The sequence below is a fragment of the Pleurodeles waltl genome, chromosome 11 (assembly GCF_031143425.1).
Source record: "Pleurodeles waltl isolate 20211129_DDA chromosome 11, aPleWal1.hap1.20221129, whole genome shotgun sequence".
NCBI classification, from domain to species: domain Eukaryota; kingdom Metazoa; phylum Chordata; class Amphibia; order Caudata; family Salamandridae; genus Pleurodeles; species Pleurodeles waltl.
In genome coordinates, this window is record NC_090450.1 from 690,998,292 (window position 1) to 691,017,368 (window position 19,077).

Sequence of the window (19,077 nt, forward strand, 5' to 3'; positions counted from 1 at the left end):
TGGAAGATATACCTCATTTTGGTATACTTTATGGAAAGAGTCAGCTTCCTATAGTTTTCTTACATGAATTTCATTGAATCAAAATGTAGGTACCTATGTGATTGCTAGAGGGAATAAAGGGATGATCAAGAGTGGAGGCAGCTAGCTTGCTTAGCTTCAACTGAAGACCTGTGGTAAACCAATACAAAATTTGGACGCTTTATATTGTTGCCATATTTACAGTCAGGGACTTGGCATTAGACCTTTTTGGTAATGTGACCAATAAAAGTCCTTTCATTTTTTTTTCTATCAACTTTACTTGGCTGAGGTATTCAACTAACAGCAAATGCCTCCCAGTCAATCCACATTTTAGGGAGGGAGTGGTTTCTTTGCTCAAGATCAACTATTGACACAGAACACTGAAGTGAAGTCATCTTTTGTGCAGCAGGGGCTCTGGTACCAGCACATAGGGATATGATGGGCTTACTGCACCCCAATTGTTTTTGGCTTTTACCAACCCGGAGAGGTCCCAGAATCCTCACTTGCATTAAGGCCCCAGCACCCTTGCTGCAGAACTGACACAGGCAAATATTGATTCTGTAGTACTTGCAGTTGCTACAATACTGATGTAGGCATATACTGATTTTGTGGACTTCTTACATGAATCCAACCCAGAGTGATTAAACTGTGCTGGTCCTGAATCAAGAACAGTTCCTCCTCGTTTTCGGTGTTGCAGTAGTCGGGGCCTCCTGACTGCTTTGGAACAATCACATGGGTGATGGTGAATTCGTTCCTCATCTGAAATACAGTAGACAGCAGGTGTAAGCAATACTTAACGTTGCTGTTGGTGACTATTATGGTGGTGTTAGGTTATGCTGAATATATCAGTATATTAGAAGCAACTATGTCAGCTAGGCCACAGTTTACACAGCATTCTAGGAGATCAAAAAGAGAGAGCAAGAGAGATATAAAAAACATGACCCCTAGCACCCAGAGTACTGACAATACCCTTCACAGAAGCATCATGCAGTACAAGTTATCAAAGGTTAATAGTGCAGTGTAGCAACATGCAAATACCTAGGGCCCAAGACAACAAATCTGACCAACATAAAGAAATCATGATAAAAAAGTCCCAGGGACACTTAATTGCATCTCTGATGTACTGGGAGTCAGGCAGCTTACACTTTTTTTGTTTACTTAATTAGGGAGAAATCTCTCTCTTGGAACAAGTGTATTGTTATGACCAATAGGTTAATCTTTTAATTGAGGGACAAACAGATAATGCATCTTGTTGTGAAGAGCTCCTCAAATGAAAATCAGGGACACTGCCCAACCTATGCTTTAAAGGATACTAGGGTTAGCCCCAACAGATAGCTTTTCAGAAGCCAAGCCAATTTCTCCAATATACCAGTTTAGGTCTAGCTCAGGAAAAACTGGCAATGACTTAAAATGCAACAAGGATGTGCCTCAGCCCATCAGGACAAGTGGCAGACTTAGGGATACAGGACAGATTGGGCTTCCAGGTGAAGGGCAATCCGGTTTTCAACTGAGGAGTGTGACAGTCTCCAAGTTACAGCCTGCCAGATTATCAACAGCAAACAAAGATAATGTTACTGTACCAGTTTACCGCACAGGATCCCACACGTCTCCACTCCTTTCGATGTATTGAGTTCAGCCAGATGCAGGAATTTGATACAGAGATCTCTGGGAACACTCACGTGTCTAAGGCCGTCAATCATACCATCTCAAGCAAAGAAAAAAAAAAAATTAAACAAAAAGACAAAAAGAAAGTAGAGAATGTAAGAAATATAAAACAATCTTCAGACACACATTATTAAAGATATATTTGTCTATAGCAACTAATATGCAGTCCTAAAAGTCCATCTTCATTTACCCCAGATTCTTGCTCTGACTCCCAAAGAGGAGAGCATAACTACTTTGAGGGCTCAGTTGGACAATCAAGTCTGTTTCTCCTGCAGTTAATATGGAGTTTTCAAGAGCAGGCTGCTCAGCAAACTCCTGAAAAAAAAAAAAAAACTCCATTCTGATGGTTAACATAGTTTGTTAAAGGGGCACATCGGGGATCATGTTTTTGCTACCACTCAAATCTAAACAATTGGCCATATTTCAACTGTGGTAAGCTAATATGGGAATCACTTCTTGGGCTACTTCTTGTTAGAATGTACAAGATCAACTAGTAATGGGTAAAAAGGAACAAAATACCTATTACTGTGTATTTTGTTTTGATTGGCTCACAATATGACACACAGGTAAGTCAATATACAACATTTCAACAGCTCTTTTAAAAGGGAATGTCTATCGTGCGATTGCAGGATAAACCAACATTCGCAAAGCCAATAAGTCTCACTTAAGATATTGGCTTTACAAATGCTTTCTGCTGATTGCGGAGCTGGAAACAGTACAGGGGGCATATGGAAAACAGGGAGGCTGTGATATGGAACTGTAGGGCTGAAAAAACTTTTTATTTTAAAGTGCTCCATCAGGTAAACAGTGGCAGGGCACAACTCATTCAGTCAGAAGAGTGTGAGACCGAATTGCTCCTCAGTGGTACAAACATAAGAATAGGGAGAAATGTCATCAAATAAAGGGGAGGCAACTGAGACAGACAAGGCCATCCAGTCATACTCCAGGTGTGACTCAAAACCCACTCTAAGTATGTTTTTTACTGGAACAGTTAAGTCTGTCTAAAAAAAGCAAAAGCTGATTGTAGCTGCTGAGACATGAAAATGGGCACTGGTCCCAATCACAGTTTTTTTTGTTGGTGGTTTTTTTAAGGCCCTCATCTCTCGGAGAGAAGGTGGCACTACTGGCCAACGAGGTCTGCTGATAGTCTTCATTTGGCAACATAAAGGAAAGTAGGTTTCTTACTGACATACTAAAAAAGCTTCTCTGGTCAAAACAGGAAATGCTTTGTAACACTCTAACCACTAGTACTAACTGCAATATTAGCTAAATACACCTTGCCAACTGAATGGGTAATGTCAATGGCACAACCTTTGGAAGAATCAATAGAGTTTTTGAAAATTTTTAATCAACTAGAAATTCGGCTACAGAGATCTCAAGAGGCCCCATGGCATAGGGGAATATCTCATCCAAAATTGTTTTCTTTTTTCCTTGCATTCAGGTACCTGTAGAGCTTAAAGGAGAAACACAAAACTAGAAATACTGTAATGCCAGGAAGACCGCTTCAGATCCTTGGAATGTGTGGGCTACTCACGCCTGAAAAGGTACAGCTTGATATGCTTAGGGTTGCCTTGTGGTTTACAGGAACTTTGCAAGTACTGTCCTTTGACCAATCAAAGCCTGAGAGTGTCTTGCACCTTTTCTAGGTGACACTTGCTATTTCAACAAGAGTTTCCTATTCTGTGAACACTACTAGAGTCTTTGACACAGCCTAAACTTAGAAAACATAGTTAGAAGGTCTCGAAGTGTAGAAAGTAAAGATGGCAAAAAGATTATAGAAGCCTTGGAAAAATCCAACTCCTAAAGTTATCAAATATGAAAAGTGGGTAAGTGAAAGACTGTCTGCAAATACCTAAAATGGGGTAGGGCGCAATGGTACATTTTCAATGATCGGTTGTTGAAACAAATGTGACTGGGTGAAAATACAAACCTATAACTGCAAGACTCACCCGTAACTGAAACCCTTCTTGGTGGTTGGGTAGCATCAGAAGGATATCGGAGTGAATCCTAACCCATAATTTTTATGTATTTATTTTTTAAACAGAGGTGCTTATAGCTCTGTCTTTTTTCATTTTGAGCTTGGAGAGCAGATACCAATGTTAGAAAACCCCATTTACAAACAAGCCATCCTATTCAATGTGAATTTTCTTATCAGGCTGCACCTGCCTCCCAGAATCATAACCTCTACATAATGGTTAATTTAGGAAGTATTGGGGCAGACCGTGACCAAGATATGTCAGGCTGGAGTGTTCTTTTCCAGGCATACATCTTGTACAGAAAGCCCTACTGCAAGATGGCAGGCCCAGCCCAGAAAGGAGAGATAAGGCAAGGATACTGTTGCTATGCCTGTGCTCAGCAAGTCAAGGTACTATGCCTAACAGTCATTAATTGCCTTGTAGTTTAAAGAAGGCCATGGGGTTATCCTTTACATTCTCTATTGTCAGGACCCAACTAGTGTCCCACTACATTTACATTTTACCTGCCTAAACTATGCTCTGTAACTACACGCAGCATCTGAGGCCCTGATTTATAATTGGTGACCTACCTTTACCTTGTAAGAACTTGTGTTTTAACCCTCAAAGTCTATACGGAAAATAATCCTATAAAGGTGTCCACATTAGCCTTCAGATTCTCTATTCTCAGTATTTCTATTGAAACAGAGAGACTAGCCTTCATATTCATAATGCGCAGTACACAAATTCAGTACTTGGGAATGACTTACTGTTCTCACTGTTGGCAATGCTTCCAGGCTTCAAAGATCTGTCCACTGTTGGAGGTGCTGAGGGAGCACTTGGCAAAGGTTGTGCTGGTTGGGGAGTGGGAAATGGAGTTACAATGGGAGGTTCTTTCACTCCTGGTATGAGTGGGCCCCCAACTGGCTCAACTCCTGGAGCTGGCTTGCCAAAATCCCCCAGAATCCTCAGGCGTTCTTGTTCCAACTCCTTACGTCGCATCATCTCCTCAAAGGCTATGAACTGCTCATGTTCGATTTGCTGCTTTTTTATCTGTGCCACCCGCTGACGCTCTTCCTCCAGCTGCTGCTGCAGCACTTGTTGACGAGCCAGCTCCTCCTCTTCTTGCTTCTACATGGGGAAACACACATCAGATGAGTCAACAGTGAAGTGAAACGTCAGTGGCACACTCATAACTTCAAGGCAATGTTCAAACACTGCCACTACTGTCAGAAATTAGAAATAATCCCCATCAACATTCACCAGGCACTTGTTTTCAAAAGTACTAAAATGCGTTCCAGAATTCAGACAAAGCCCAGGATTCTTTCTACAGAATGTGCTGCAACATTGGATCAAGGAGTGAACAACAGTGGAGTGAAAAACATTACCCTAAAACAGCAATCCGATTCAATAAACACACTCAACAGGGTGGTTATGCTTTTTCATAAAAATTACAAGGTTAAGTTCATGCCATTATTGATGAATTGTTCTGGACTTAGCTGCCATCTCCCCAAGGCATGTTATTAAACTCAATTCTAATTGTCTTCACCATACACACAGGACTAGGGAAGCCACGGAGCCTTCTAAGAACATTTTTCCTCCAATAATCCCAACTTAATGTGCAAATAATGGGCACTCATGAAGTGCTATCTGAACAATCGTTGGTAAGGAATACCAAGGAGACTGAAAATGACAGGGTCAAGCTAATTTCTGTCAGGTTCCTCATGACTATTCATGTCGCGTAACTTGTTTTTTCACGAGGGATGATAAACAGAGGGAAGTTGATGGGACTAAATCTGCCTTGTGTGGGCAGCAAGTTGGTCACAACCTGCAAGTCACCAATAATAGCTACCAAACCTGTGGGTGAGTTATTACCGAGATACATTGCCATGGCCACAGCTACTACAAATGCCTTCACACTTCCCAGCCGGAGATCATTGGCATGGCCTGATATTAAGGAGAACCAGAGATATTAAGGAAACTATTCCCACACCTGTATACATCATTAGCTGTGTGTCACTGCTAACTGTCCTCTATCTAGATTAGATGGGTGACAATTCTGAAAAGAAACACGGGTACTCCGGAAGGATGGGGGTGGGCTACTCAAGGGGTTAGGGACACTATGGCATCTGAGTGACTGTAGCATGACTGGGTAGATTAACCCTTATAAGAGTATGTAGCTGACACACAACTTGTGAATGTGTTTCATTTGGGAAGATAACACCATGGAGGGATTTCTGGGCTCAATAACCGCACCTTTCAAAGAAATAGGTCATGTAACCATAGTGTGCATACAGAACAAGTGGTGTATTTACTCCAGGACATTTCGCACCAATCAAGAGGACGCATAGTGTGCATAGTTGCAAAAAAATGGCACTATCAAGAACAGAGTGGCAATCTGTTTGCAAAGTTTGTTATATATATTTTCACTCATTTTTATTAAAATTCTAGGCATTCTGGGTTCCACATGTACAAACCACTATCCTACAGAGACGGAGAAATTCACTTGAAAAAGAAAGTGTTTATAATGAATTTGTTTTACCAGCAAGATCAAACTTGGTTTTCAATATTTGACAATGTACAGTGTTCTGCTTTCTTTTGGCTAGGTTCATGCAACATAAATAATATACACATAAAAGCATAGCCATCAACTGATTGGTACGTGCTTTTTAGGAGTTCCAAGTGCCAAAGTAAAATTTGCATTCAATTTAAATAGCGCAATAGTGGTAATGGTTTTGTTTTCACATATACTTTGTTTGCAAGTATTGTACAATACAGCCCTCTTCCTGTTAAACCATCTTAATGATTTCTTGTCTATATAAATGACTAACTGCAAATTACAGTGCTTGGTCAAGATCTTGCTCACTAATCCTCAATATGATGTTTTATTTCAGCCTATACAGTCATGTTGTACTATGGCCCATTAAGGACAGCTGAACAATAACATGTTTTCAAAATGAAAAATACGTTAAGGGAAATATCCCAGCTTTCTTTTCGCTAGGTTCATGCAATATAAATATTATACACATAAATACATAGCCATCAACTGATTGGCACTTGGAACTCCTAAAAAGCATGTACCAAAGTAAAATTTGCATCCAATTTAAATAGCTTGCATTCAATTTAAATAGTGCTATAGTTGTAATGGTTTTGTTTTCACATATACTTGGTTTGCAAGTATTGTACAATAGAGCCTCTTTTCTGTTAAAGTAGCTTAATGATTTCTCGTCTATATAAATGACTAACTGCAAATTGGAGTGCTTGGTCAAGATGTTGCTCTCTAATGCTCATTATGTTGGTTTATTTCTGCCTATACAGTCATGTTTTACTATGGCCCATTAAGGACAGCTGAACAAGGACATGTTCTCAAAATGTAAAATACGTTAATGGAAATATCTCTGCTTTTTCGTGAAAAAAATAATGGTCTTCATTGTTCAAGAATAAAATATAATAAATTATATTTTCCATGTTTTAAGCGTTGAACTTATGTGAGTTCTCAAATTTTTGAAATGTGACATAGTATTTTAACATTGTATGAGGAACCATAACAGATTTTAGAGGATTGTCTAGAATTAAAACTTTCACATTTTTTTCCTGGGCCCCAGTTGATTCAAAGGAAAATGGCAGCCTGAAGGCTACATCAGTCAGGACTTCTGTGAGCTCTTTCTCTTAGTCAAGCGATGCCTCTTAATTGTCCCTCTGAAAGGTCAATAATTGATCCTGTGCAACATCGTCATGGTACATGCATGGTGATGTTTTTGTTATTTATGTTGCTTAGTTTACAAACCCATTTGTTGGTTGTCAGGCTAGCTTTTATCAGGGTCAGGGGTGGACTTAAGCAATGTTTGTTTTCACTCCCCACACCCCAATCAGCTCCTTTTGGTGGCGTCGTTCTGTGCCGTGTTTGCTGTTAAAGCAGATGGAGTACTTTTTTTTTTAGATTTGCTGCCCTGGTTGTGGTCTTGGTTTAGCTGCTCAATGTTGTTACAAAGGCCAACTTCAGACCTCCTACTAATACAATTTGAGGATGTATTTGGCAGCTCAGACCTCCTATTAATACAATTCGAGGATGTATTTGGCAGCAGGAAAGGAAGGAACTGTAATGTTGCAGACCAGCAGGATGGAGTTCTGTTTTGCAGCATATCATGCTTTTACTTGAAAGTTGGCAGAGTGAAGGATTCTGTGCAATGAAGATATTTAATCATTTTTTGCTACTCAGACACCAAAAAAGGACCAGTCCCTCCAAGGCTGCTGATGCAGATAAGACCTTCTCTTTAGGCTGCAGTCCTATAGTGACTAACTCAGTGGCAGCAGTGGGAAGCAGACAGCAAATGCTGCACCCTCAAGGAATATATCCAACCGAAACTCTCCTCTGGCCCACAGTTATTGTAGTACTAGTTCTGAATACAAATCAGTCAACTTAGAATCTTTTAAGAACACTGATGACAGACAAGCGGACAGGATTCTTTGCCAATCGACCCAAGAGGTAATGCCTCGGGTCTTCAGGTAAGTTAAGCATCTCAAGTATGACCAGTGCAGAGAACACTGCAGTATCAATCAGACACCTTCCTCCGAAGTAACTTAGCAAGCTAATTATCCTACTGGGGCAAAGTATTCCTTTGTTCATGACTTGGTAGGTTATCTTTAATTTATTCTGCCTCTGATACACATAGTGAACTTTCAAAAGTTTATGATCTTAATATCTTCATGTCAGGACTTGAGTATATATATGTTGGTGGCTACTTGATCCAAGAGCTGAACTGCAATTACTAAGGATTCTGTTGCACCTGTGAGTGCACATGATTTTCAGTGTCCAGATCTCTCTCTCAGAGCAGTTCGACACACTATGTATTATATCTAAATGATAGCAGAGTAAGCATAGGGGTAGTCATCATCTGAATGAATGTTTTATTTGACCTAAACATTAAATTCTGGCTTCCCAAGCCTCCAAGTTTTCCTATACTGTATTCCTGATAAGTTGTTTGCAGGCTTCATCTGCTGGTAGACTTACAGTTCCATCATGGTCTAATATTTTGGGTTGTAAATACGATACGCTTCTGTCACTTTTTAAGAGTCTCTCTATGTTACACTTAGAGTCCTTTTATGTCTAGTAACGTCAGGCAGAATATGCACTACTGGGGAAGGAAGAGGGGGATGGGCTGTGGGTGTGTGTGTGCTGTGACATTCGCCAGTTCCATTTCTTTCATCTTGCTGCCCAGGCTTCTTTACTATGCCCCAACGTACATCTTCTATCCCAGTTTGATCTCTTTATAGTTGTACAGGGGTCTCAAACATAGACAGCACTTCACAGTTTAAGAACATAACAATGGGGATTTGTGGTAATTTTGTTCAATCTTTGCAACTGTTTGCAAATCTCCACAACTTTTCTGTGACGTGTCCCTCAACTACTGCTGACATTACAGGGTATATTTAGGCTGCAGCAGGTTAAATCCAAACTGGCAAATCATGGTACACCCCCAATTACTTAATTCACTATACTGATGGCTGAGACTCTGTTAAAAACGCTCTACTTTATTCACTGCTGGTCACTGGCAGATTTGGAAAATAGTCTCTTGGCGGTTCACCTGGGCCCTTGGTCTAATTTGCTGATTTCTGAACACTGAAACCAAACTTGTAGCACCACCAATTAAATGCAACAGATAATAATGAACCATTAATCAATGTCACTGGTACGGAATAATTTATTAAAGTTATTATCCAGCTGGTGAAAGACATCACAACTAAGTTCAAAACAGTATAAAAAACAAGACCATTTTACATCTATTTCGACTGAGTTGTAGCCCTCGGTATGAAAATGGATAACAATTTCTAGAGTGGACTCAAAGTTAACTTGAAAAACGTGCTCTACTACTTCTATAGAATTGCCAATTTCCTGAGTCCTTTCATCATTGCCAGTGATATTACTTTGCCCACTCACTTGTACATAAATAAATCTCCCTGCTTTAAAGAGCATCGTGAGGGATTTGTGTGAAGATAAAACCCACTAGGAGAATGATATGCACTTAACAGCTAGTAGACATCTAGAGGTAAATCCACCCTGATCTAGTACAACAAACGTTCTTGCTGAACCCGACCTTTTGTTGGCTACGGAACTCTGTGCACTTTACCACAACTAACCAGTGGTAAAGTGCTTGTGCTCCACCTTTCAATAAAATGTAATTGGCATACCCGTTTGGCATATTTAACCTATCCCTAAATCCATGGGAATATGGTAACCACAGATACCCAGGGTCTGTAAGATAAATGTCACCAGCACCCACTGTGTCACCCACTGCAGTGACAATCCAACCATGAATGCAGGCCTGCCACTAGCAGCCCGGCTGTGCAGGTTTAAACCTTAAACTTGAGCTGTAAAATAATCCCTTTTGACACGCCTAAACTCCCCTTTTATATATCAATAAGTCACCCACAAGTATGCTTTATTGCCCATTACAACAGCAGGATACATGGTGTTTATGAGTAGGTCATGTAAATGTTTAAAGTTAATAAATGTTATTTTTGGTTAGGAAATAGCTTGAGAAAAAAAATCAAGAGCTCTTTTTAATGGGTAAACAAAATTCAATGTATTGGTAAAGTTGAATTTGGTCTAACTATTACAGAAAAGGTACTTCTGAAAAGTTACCCTTCGCCTGCCTAAGGTTTCTAGGACCTTTCAGTGTCTTTCAACAGTGACCTGGAAGTGATGGCTCCCCTGTGGTGAAGTGTGAACTGCTTTCAGGACAAACAACAGCTTGACCTGAATGGGCATCTGAACCTGACAAACTATGCAGGTGAGCCTAGAAGATCCCCTTTAACATTAAAGTGTCAATTCCTGCTTGAATGTCACATCCTATTTCACAGTACTGCTCGGGGTTTTCATGTGACATATGAGGTGCACTTCTAAGAGGCCTCCCCAGTCACAGGCAAATGTTAGCTCAAAATTGGGCATGGCCCTTCTTTTGTCATATCAGTCAGTCAAGCCCTAGTCACACTGCAACGACATTGCAGTGTCACAGCCTGTGTGACAGGTCTGCTGTGTTTTTATATAACATTTGTATCTACTGTATGGATGCTGAAAGCTCAGCTTTGATTTGAACGGACCTCTGTCTTCGAGTTAGTTGGAGGTACAGGGCCTGCCAAAAACTGGATTTTAGTGTACAATTTAGGATTACCATAGTACACTCTCCACGCACACCCAGCCCTCAGAACCCAAGATCAGTGTGGCCAAAGACTTTGGCCATCTTGATAATGCCCAAAGTGGGTAGAATTGACCAAGAGAAACTTTGTCCCATTGGTTCGGGCATTCCCTGATGTTATTACCACCCACTAGCTTATGGCAGGCAATCATGTGACACCTCTAAGCACCCACTTCAGTACACTCCTGGGCCTGAGAAAAGTCAGCTCCTGCTGTCTGCAACCTGAGAACAGCCCTGGAGGAGTGAACATGTTCGCTCTCTTCTATCCAGGAGAAAGTGGAAACAAGGATCATAAGGCTGACCTGTTACAGCTACAGAGACACAGCAAGACACAAGAGTGCTTTTCCTGCAACTGCTCAACTGACCAGTGACAAATGGACCTGGACTGGACTATCCTGTTGAATGCTGCCTGCAATCCTGGGAGACTGTAAGTGACTACCCTGAGGTCCTGGGGGAGGGAAGGGGGCCTGAGAAGTATACTCTTGTCGTGAATTAAGGCTTAAGGACTACAGTCAAATGGTAAATCCTTTGACCAGGAGGAATCTGGTTAATCTATCTGACCTGTGGTCAATGGCAGTCAGCGTCAAACTGCGCTTAAGTCCTGTTCTACTTGACTATTGACTTTCATTGGCCTCTTTGTGCTTCTTGACACTATTTCTTCTTAAAACTTTAAAAAATCATATAACTGGATACCCTTATTTGATTTTTGTCATTCTATTTTACTCTATTTTTCTAATTCATTTTAAGATTGTAATTGTTTGCATTTCGACTTTATTATTGTTTTAGTTCTGCATAAATATTTTATACATTGCCTCAATGTTAACTCTGTCTGCTTTGTGCCATAGCTAATAAAGGGATAGAGCTCATCAGTGACTTTAGTGGTTCAGACTGCCAAGGCTGTGATTATTACTTGAGGTGAGTACTTATCCCCCTCATTTAATAACCCAATTTGTTACACCTAACACAAGAGACAAAAATGTTTTTGGGACTCTTAAGTTTTGAAATTTATTGACACAGAGACAAGCAAAGTCTGGAATTTCATAAACTTAGTAAAGAGCTCTACCACTCAAAATGACTGCAGTAAAAAAAAAAAAAAAAAAAAACTTAACGCATTTTATGTACTCTGAAGGGCCTTAACATCATGATGTACAAGCAGCATCAATTCTCTGTATGCTGTTAATGTGTTCAATAATCCTGTTGTATTGGGTTCAAGTGAGTAACTGTCTAACTTACCATGGGTGGAGTGGGGTTAGTTTGATGATGTGCCAGCATTTCCTTTGTCATATCTGAAGTCCCTCCTCTGCACACTATTTATGACAAAGGTTTATGATAAAGGTTGAAGGTGAACTGTATTCCTAGTTACTATATCATGCCAGAAATCAGATAGGTCGGCTTTGGGTGAATCATAGTGTGCTATCAGTTACAGAATGGCACAGTGAGAGTCATAGGACTGAAGACTTAGTTATACCATGTTACCATGATACACCCTCCAAGACTATTAATCCTTTCTGGGCCCATTATGTGCAATTTTATGACTCACAGTTAACCTGTAAGTCCTCCTTTGTGCTTTTCTGTTTTTCTTATGGAATCCATCAGAATTCACTGTTAGGATAAAGTACTCTACACATTGACATAAGCCCTGTGATTATCCAATTGCAACTGTGTAAACAGATAGGGGGATCCCAGTAAGAAGTCAACCAAGGTTTGCCCAGAGGAGACCTAAAGAAAAAACGAACATTTTGGGGGGTTTTAGTTTGATTGTGGTATTCTTCTCCAACTATTATATTCCTGCTTGGGCACACAAGCTTAAGAGACTGTAGAAAGTTTTTGATGTGTCAGTAACGGACCAGTAAACACATTATCAGACTGTTTACCACTGAAGGAGTGGACAGAGCTGAAGTACTCAGAAACATTGTCAAAAATGCCAATTCAACCTAACTGCAGATTACTATAATTAAATATCACAATAAATAATCAGACACATTTAAGTGGCTGGTATTTATCACACAATTCATATCCTACAGAAAAACACTGAAATATGTTGCTGTACCTACTACATCAGAATGGGCATTGTAAATATATTGAGAAAAATATATTTAACAATTAGGTCATCTAGGCCGCACTGGAGAAGAGTAGGGCTTTGGAGAAGTAAACATACAGTGTAGGTAAGGCCCTGCTGTTTGATTAATTTATTAGGGGAACAAAGTAATCAAAATAATGTGCATGGCTATGATATTAATTTTAATCATGAAACATGAATAACAGAAGCCTGGTTATAGGTTCATGTTTGTTTAAATATACACGTAAACTAAAAATATTGATAGTCACCGTGAGCAATCGCCTTGCAAGGATTAATAATTACTGAAAATGGCTCTGGCTTTGCTAGAAATCTCAATATTGAACATCCCATGCATTATCTAAACATTTGCATTCAATCTATCCATAGCTTTTTTAAGAATCAGATGGCCGATAGAAAATGAGGTTTACTATTAGAAATACCAGTGTCCTAAAACTCTACCACATCTCGTATCGTACGGTTTCACTTTGAATTGCAACTAAATCTTTTAATAGGTCTAATAACTTTGGAAAACTACATACAATACGAACACGCAGTGCTGCATTTATTGTGAATTTGTGTGCTCTTAGATATTACTCTGTCTAAACGTAAACATCATCACATTTAGAAGTACCTCCCGATTTAATGGTCCGACTAAATATCTCTGTGATCCTGGTTTTACATTGTTAGAGGCCAGTGCATTGTGGAGATTACTTTCACTTAAATATTTGCAGTCATAAAAAAAGCAAACAGACTACATTATTTTCCACAGTATGTTTTTTCACAGAAGCGGAGTCTACAGGGAGTGCAGAATTATTAGGCAAATTAGTATTTTGACCACATCATCCTCTTTATGCATGTTGTCTTACTCCAAGCTGTATAGGCTCGAAAGCCTACTACCAATTAAGCATATTAGGTGATGTGCATCTCTGTAAAGAGAAGGGGTGTGGTCTAATGACATCACCACCCTATATCAGGTGTGCATAATTATTAGGCAACTTCCTTTCCTTTGGCAAAATGGGTCAAAAGAAGGACTTGACAGGCTCAGAAAAGTCCAAAATAGTGAGATATCTTGCAGAGGGATGCAGCATTCTTAAAATTGCAAAGCTTCTGAAGCGTGATCATCGAACAATCAAGCGTTTCATTCAAAATAGTCAACAGGGTCGCAAGAAGCGTGTGGAAAAACCAAGGCGCAAAATAACTGCCCATGAACTGAGAAAAGTCAAGCGTGCAGCTGCCACGATGCCACTTGCCACCAGTTTGGCCATATTTCAGAGCTGCAACATCACTGGAGTGCCGAAAAGCACAAGGTGTGCAATACTCAGAGACATGGCCAAGGTAAGAAAGGCTGAAAGACGACCACCACTGAACAAGACACACAAGCTGAAACGTCAAGACTGGGCCAAGAAATATCTCAAGACTGATTTTCTAAGGTTTTATGGACTGATGAAATGAGAGTGAGTCTTGATGGGCCAGATGGATGGGCCCGTGGCTGGATTGGTAAAGGGCAGAGAGCTCCAGTCTGACTCAGACGCCAGCAAGGTGGAGGTGGAGTACTGGTTTGGGCTGGTATCATCAAAGATGAGCTTGTGGGGCCTTTTCGGGTTGAGGATGGAGTCAAGCTCAACTCCCAGTCCTACTGCCAGTTCCTGGTAGACACCTTCTTCAAGCAGTGGTACAGGAAGAAGTCTGCATCCTTCAAGAAAAACATGATTTTCATGCAGGACAATGCTCCATCACACGCGTCCAAGTACTCCACAGCGTGGCTGGCAAGAAAGGGTATAAAAGAAGGAAATCTAATGACATGGCCTCCTTGTTCACCTGATCTGAACCCCATTGAGAACCTGTGGTCCATCATCAAATGTGAGATTTACAAGGAGGGAAAACAGTACACCTCTCTGAACAGTGTCTGGGAGGCTGTGGTTGCTGCTGCACGCAATGTTGATGGTGAACAGATCAAAACACTGACAGAATCCATGGATGGCAGGCTTTTGAGTGTCCTTGCAAAGAAAGGTGGCTATATTGGTCACTGATTTGTTTTTGTTTTGTTTTTGAATGTCAGACATGTATATTTGTGAATGTTGAGATGTTATATTGGTTTCACTGGTAATAATAAATAATTGAAATGGGTATATATTTGTTTTTTGTTAAGTTGCCTAATAATTATGCACAGTAATTGTCACCTGCACACACAGATATCCCCCTAATATAGCTAAAACTAAAAACAAACTAAAAACTACTTCCAAAAATATTCAGCTTTGATATTAATGAGTTTTTTGGGTTCATTGAGAACATGGCTATTGTTCAATAATAAAATTAATCCTCAAAAATACAACTTGCCTAATAATTCTGCACTCCCTGTAGATAACATTTTTCTTTTAAGTGCTATTCATCCTGAAGTGCTTCCATTTACTGATAAAATGTGTTAAACAATAAATGCAAATTATGATCTCAGAATACATCCTCTCAAATATCACAAGTTTTTTCACTCGAACATCAGCTTTAAATATGTTTTGGAAATTCAGACTGGTTTTGGGTTATGGGCTTTTGAGTTCTGAAAATACACACATTTTCAACTTAAATACACGCTACCCTTTGGTGCACATATATTAATTCAACCAAGCAAAACTTTTAATTTAGTAGGGTTGACTGCAAACACTAAAGCTACGTACATGGAGCTAGAGAGCTACCATTATCTCACAAACTGCAGATTGGAAAAGCCTCAAATAGAGAAACCTTGGCACTCTAGGCTCATAAGAAGCAGACTTACATAATGTTGAAGTTATTGATTTGATGCTATGTAGTTCAGGAGACCAGTTCACTGTTTCAGCTTTTGAAGGTCTATTGGGGTTGATCTAAAATCACTAAGTCAACAGCAAACATTAAGAATTATAGTTTATAATTACCTAGATTATGATGAACAGAGTTGAGTGCAGAAAAAACTGATGGCAGAACCGCCAAAATGTAAATTAAACAAATGTAAGGACATTGACAGATCCTTCCTTTAGTGACAGTAACCTCTCAGCTAATCTGTCCCTAGCCAAAACATACATTTACTCAAGTAAATGACAAGAAAGCTTTCAGAATTCTTATGAGGCCCCATTCCTGCGAATTTCATCTCAATTTTAGGGCGATGGGTGATTTTGGCAAAAAATGCTATATGGTTCACTATGGAAGCATATGCATTTGTGCGATTAACTTGCTTTAGTACCAGTTCAGGAAAAAAATCTTCATTGTCATTACTCCTGGGTTTTACCTAAAGCATTCATGTAGCGAAAAACTAAAAAAATGTATTTAATCTGTTAGACACCAGAAATAACTTGTATGTAGATCTTACTATTGTGATAGCCTGTTGATGTCTACATCTGATTGGCTCCCTTTCTTATACATAGGAATTAAATGGGTGACAGATCAAGGTTCAGGGATTTTGAATGTTAGGCGATGGCCTGCAGCACATGTAGTAGCAGGCAGCCCAAAAGCCATGATTGATTGATTTGTAGAGCATGATCAGTAATCCATTCGCCCCTGGAGCACTTGATGGCTTAATTTGATTTTTATGTTTGTTTAGGACCTTATTGCATATTTCATAGCAAGGTATACTTTTACAGTTACTTAGCATTTATATAGCACAAAACCTGCCATTTTAATGGCATCAGAGTTCCTTTTTGAAGTCCAGGCAGGACTTTCCCAACATTCCTATAAGAGACCAAAGTCAGATTTTGTTTTGCTAAGGTATGCGGTCAGGAGGCAAAGTATATCAGTTATATAGATCAAAGCCTGGTATTAAACTATGCAAATGAAACGTATACTGACAGTTTGGATTCTTTATTATGTCTTGGAAAAATATTATAAATATATTACAAATATACACATACAGCCCAGATTGGTTAAATCATAGGTATACCACTACCAGGTTTATGACTATATTACCAACCTTTCTTTGACACATTTCTGAAGGGCACTGGGGTATGAGGGCAACGGTTCTTCAAAAACCAGGATATATAGCCATATCAACTACTGTGTGGCCTTCATTACAAAACAGCTGGCTGCACAAACCTGTGCACAGCTTATTGCCAAACAATGCAGATAAATAGAGGTGAGAACTATTACATTGCAAGTCATGCCAAACACATTAAATGTGCACCTGATATTCTAAGATAAATCCCAAATATAGCAAGAGACAGGACAGTTTAACATAATATGTCATTGATGTAAAAGTATCAGGGAGATGGAAGAAAGAAAAAAGTAAGAGAGGACGTGGGAGCAACCATGAAGGAGGTAGGTGACAAAGAATAAAAAGTGTCCTGCCTGCTCAGACCTACCTTCCGCGTGTTGTATGCCGCATACTCCAAAGCATATCTTTTCAACAGCTCCTTCTTCAACTCTTCTGCCTTGGGGAATGCAATCTCCTTTAATTTCTGGAAACAAACAACATTTTTATTTTCAAATACAGTCAAAGATACAATTAGATGCTAAGTTATTCTGAGAGCAACTTTATGGTCTCTCCGGTTTCTAGAGTTTGTACACACATTTTGTTCTATTTTTCCTTTTACCTTTGATTGATGTTTTTCCAGATTAATAATGTTTGGGTTTCGATTTGCTTGTTTCACCAATGTTGGTTTGCTATGTATGAAAATCTTCTATTACCACTGGTCTACTTTGGTAGTGTGGATACGTGGTCCTTATTGTCTGCTGCTGTATGACTGAAATATATTTTGATGATCCAGGCTTTTATGTGTTTAAATTCAAATAAGTCACAGTAGAAACATATATACTTCACACAGAGATTCAGATTCGATATGGAACAAGGTGTAGTGATTAACAAATACAGCGCTAGGGAAAAAAATGCAGTAGCTATGTGATATAACAGGGCTATCTACAAGTTACCACAACAGGAAAACACAGCATTTATTAACCAACAAGCTCACTGTATGACAAACACATCATTAGTCAAAAGAAATAAACAACTAACAACAGAAAGCAAATATTTATAGACAACAGTCTTGAAGCATTAGTGGACCAATGCAGAATTGGTTCATGTTTCAGTCCTCTTAATCTATTTTGGGGGCCTTCATAAGTATAAGTTACAGTTTTTTTGTTTGGTAATCATGTTTTAGGAGGTTGCCAAATAAATGTATATAGATTCAAAATTACATATACATATTTAAATGTATGTTCACTTAAAATCCATAGTTAAAGTGAAGTTATGATAACCACACAAAACCTAAAAAAATGTGAACTTCACCAGTGATGGATGGGTCTGCAATCCATAACTCGCAGAATGATCACGCAAAATAAAACTTGTTTACTGAATGCAGTGCATAATGTGAGGGATACAATTACAAATGTCATCAATAATTTTACAGATAAGATTAGATATAACAATCATTAACACTATGAATGGAAGGATTGTGAATTTAGTATTAGTTATTAATTTCTTGTTATTCAATGACATTGTGCTTCTACATATTGTTACTCGGTATAAATACTGTGAGGCCTTAAGTACTGCTTCAGGTGGACTCGTTGACTAGGAAGTACCTAGATTCGATTGTAGAGCAAACCATGATAACCACTCCTTGATGTATGGTACAAGGTTATTATGGGTGCACACCCTTGAGTCACACTGATGTGTATTACAGCCAAACAGCTCCACTTTCATCTCATCTGTTTAGAGTTCCAGAACTCTTGTAGTTCATTCAGGTGCTGTCGGCAACAAAAAAGGTTTTCTCTTTTCTACCAATCAACAAAAGCCATACTTGTTCAGTCTTCCCTTAACTGTAGAACGAACTCTGACTTTTTAAAATATTGACAGAGGTTTGTAGATCTCTGGATGCTGCTGTGGGGCTCTTTGCATTCTCTAGGACCACTATACTATCTGGTGTTATGGTAAATGTGCTGTGATTCCCACTCCTGTGCAGATTGGCAACCTTTCTGAACTTTAGCCATGAGTAAATATTTCTCACTGTGGGATGTTGGAATTCATAAAGAATTTGCTTCTTAATCCTCCACAGTCTGAGCAGCTAAAATTATTTATCTGACATGCTGCAAACATCATTCATGTGTTAACCACAAACCTGAATGCCCCAGATCAAACTGAAATGGTTTCTGATAATATGGACAGGTGGATGACCTCCTGGTGCTCAGGTTTTCATGTGCACTTGTTTAGCATTAGCTGATTCTAATTAATCTT

At 39.3% G+C, this 19,077-nt stretch overlaps 1 protein-coding gene across 3 annotated transcripts in view; it reads right to left on the bottom strand.

Annotated features, from left to right (window-relative positions):
- STAMBP (STAM binding protein) overlaps positions 1–19,077 on the bottom strand; it is a 131,828-nt gene that overhangs the window by 27,462 nt on the left and 85,289 nt on the right. For all 3 annotated transcript variants that reach the window (XM_069214216.1, XM_069214214.1, XM_069214213.1), the window contains exons 4-7: positions 17,210–17,305; positions 4,406–4,766; positions 1,599–1,723; positions 640–777 (exon numbers count right to left, since the gene is read on the bottom strand). In XM_069214216.1, the coding sequence (XP_069070317.1) occupies positions 640–777; positions 1,599–1,723; positions 4,406–4,766; positions 17,210–17,305 (720 nt within the window). The remainder of the gene's footprint in view (positions 1–639; positions 778–1,598; positions 1,724–4,405; positions 4,767–17,209; positions 17,306–19,077) is intronic.